This window comes from Rhyacophila brunnea, unplaced genomic scaffold, assembly GCF_057557595.1.
Source record: "Rhyacophila brunnea isolate RB1 unplaced genomic scaffold, BYU_Rbru_1.0 scaffold_3, whole genome shotgun sequence".
NCBI classification, from domain to species: domain Eukaryota; kingdom Metazoa; phylum Arthropoda; class Insecta; order Trichoptera; family Rhyacophilidae; genus Rhyacophila; species Rhyacophila brunnea.
In genome coordinates this window covers 16,669,662-16,672,195 of record NW_028232965.1, presented here as the reverse complement: position 1 = coordinate 16,672,195, position 2,534 = coordinate 16,669,662, and the positions used below count along the sequence as shown (strand labels likewise).

The window sequence follows — 2,534 nt, the reverse complement described above, 5'->3', positions numbered from 1 at the left end:
ATAATATATTTTTAAGCTTTAATTAAGTAATAAGTATGTTTTTTGAAAAAGTTTTACGTTTTTATATTTTTATAAACTAACGTAGTCGATTAAATATATATGAATGAATCTCATGAAACAAGTGCCTAACAAAGATGAACTATATTGATATTTAAAAGCGAGGGGTGGATTTAGGGAGAACTGCAAAGCTAGGGGGGTAAACAATAGATGCACGAGCTTTGTACCTACCTGTACGTAAGGTCGTGTCAAACTTTATAGTAACACCTTATTCTGGGATTTATTATTATAATACATAATATCAAAAGAAGATACATGGAATAGTGTAAATGATCTGCTTAAAAAAATAACTTGTAACTACCTGAATATTATTATTATAATGATCTTAATTAACCTAAAGCTTTTGCACTACATATTTAACGTTGCTAAAAAAGCTTATTAAAATGAACCAATCCAATAATATAATATTTAATGATGTTAATAATGTATACAATCACTGTTAGATTTTTATTATGTGTATATAAAACTTACATCGGCCGAGCCACCCTCACAGGTTTTTGAACACCCCCCGCGCTTCAGCGTGCCCCCGTAAAACCGTAAAGCGCTATAAAAGTCCGCGACGGCCAGCCAAACCACATTCTGCCGTTCGCATCAACCACGTAACGAGCTTTCTAACGCGCTTTTAAAGAACTCTGTTCACCTGTATTTTCTATCAAACACTTGTTTCGATTTTTAAATCATTACAACATGTCTATTTACGCCAATAACGAGTACATCATTTCGTCGAACAATTCGATGAATGATAACAAATACAACAGTCAAAAGGCTGCTAAGTCTTACCGGATCAAGTCAATCCTGAAGCCTCTTCTGAGGATGCTGAGAAGATCTTCTGATAAGAAGAGCAAGTTTTATCCAGAGTATAATACTTCCGAAGAAGAATACTGCACTGAATGCGAAGATAATTCAGCCAATGAAGAACTGGAGTCCAATATCATGGAAGAAATCACTTACTGCAAGCCCAGCTCCGCTATTTTCGTCTGTGATGAAGGAAGATGGAACGTCACCCCTGTATCAAAAGAAAAGGCCTTCGTTCCTGTTCATTTTGCCAGAACAACTGCCGGTACCTTCTTCTGGACGTCAATCTCCGCCTCCGCTGACTCTGACGTATTCGCTTCCCGCCATTGCTACACCGAGTGTCAAGATGCTGCTGAACAGAAACCAATATGGTTCTCGCAAGATCGATGGGTCCAGGCGTAGACCCTCGCAACATCAAACTGATTCAGAGCTTCCAACTTGTGATACCAATGACGCTTATAAATTAATTTTAATTAAGTGGAAGTGCCAATAATAAATTGTTCCACGATTTTAATTGTTCCTGTAGACGTGTGGCGATAATTTTTATAATGTGCGATTAATTTCGATGATAGATTGCTTTAATTATTTTCTTGTGTAAAGAATTCGATTTTTAACAGTTTTCTACAAGTAAATTTATATAGATTATAAATATGTCTGTGATTTAGCTTGTATTATTATGATAGTAAATGCCTGATATTGCTCAAATGAAACTGAAATCATTTTAGGTTTACTTATAAAACGCTTTAAATTCATTGTCACAAAATATTGTGATAGTATTCATTGAATTAAATTTATTGTAGAAGTATTGTGATTTTAAATGCTTTAATTATGTATTAAGATTTATTAGGTATAAGATTTTTGTAAACCATGTCTTCCATTCAATTTGGTATTTTTACCAGTATTTGAACAATTGTGAATAAACATTGCTATATTAACATAAATTTTCTATTTTTTATTACAATGATATCCCAATTATCACCCTATTGTCCTATATAAAACATTTATTTTGGTCACATACCTATAAGGTACCATAAATACAAATGAAAGTCCTTTATAAACATGGCACGATTTTATATATTATATAATTAATGTAGTATAACTAAATTAGGAATGGTTATAAATACACTCATCACACACATACATACAGAACAAATTATCTAATTGACCCATTTATGTAATGGTAATCAATAAATTAAAGCTAAGTATATACATATCGCAGAAATATTCTAAAACCTATATTATTAGATGGTGGTAGACAACCGACCACGTAATCAATCAAATTAATCTTAAATATTTCTAATGTTTTTTTCTAAAATTTCTTTACGTTCTCTGCACACAATTAAATTGTATACATATTACTTTATCAAAAAAGCACTATGATAACCATTGATATCAATATTATCAATGATGATAACAGTCTCAGTTTGATGGTTTAACTATTACGATTATATAAAATTTGCATTCTTTTTACAAATTTTAATAATTTACAAAACAATAAATACATAGGTACCAACCTCAATAAAATACAAAATAGATAAGTACCTAGTAAATCAAATTTTACTCCATAAAATAATTAGTTTTTTTATATCTCTATTCAAAACCACTAATGTTTTATAAAATCTTTTAAATTAAGGGTGGTTTTACAAAACCCTTGAAGCGTGAAGTTTTTTTTATATTTATAT

The 2,534-nt window shown here is 30.9% G+C and overlaps 1 protein-coding gene across 1 annotated transcript; it reads left to right on the top strand.

Annotated features, from left to right (window-relative positions):
* The first annotated feature begins 636 nt into the window (after positions 1 to 636).
* On the top strand, positions 637 to 1,785 carry LOC147067971 (uncharacterized). Its single transcript, XM_085952371.1, has one exon. The coding sequence runs from the start codon at positions 745 to 747 to the stop codon at positions 1,252 to 1,254; it is 510 nt and encodes a 169-aa protein (XP_085808497.1). The 5' UTR covers positions 637 to 744; the 3' UTR covers positions 1,255 to 1,785.
* The last annotated feature ends 749 nt before the right edge of the window (positions 1,786 to 2,534 follow it).

What these genes read in the sequence shown, in the direction of transcription:
- LOC147067971 (XM_085952371.1), top strand. Translation starts at nt 745, where the DNA reads ATGTCTATTTACGCCAATAACGAGTACATCATTTCGTCGAACAATTCG.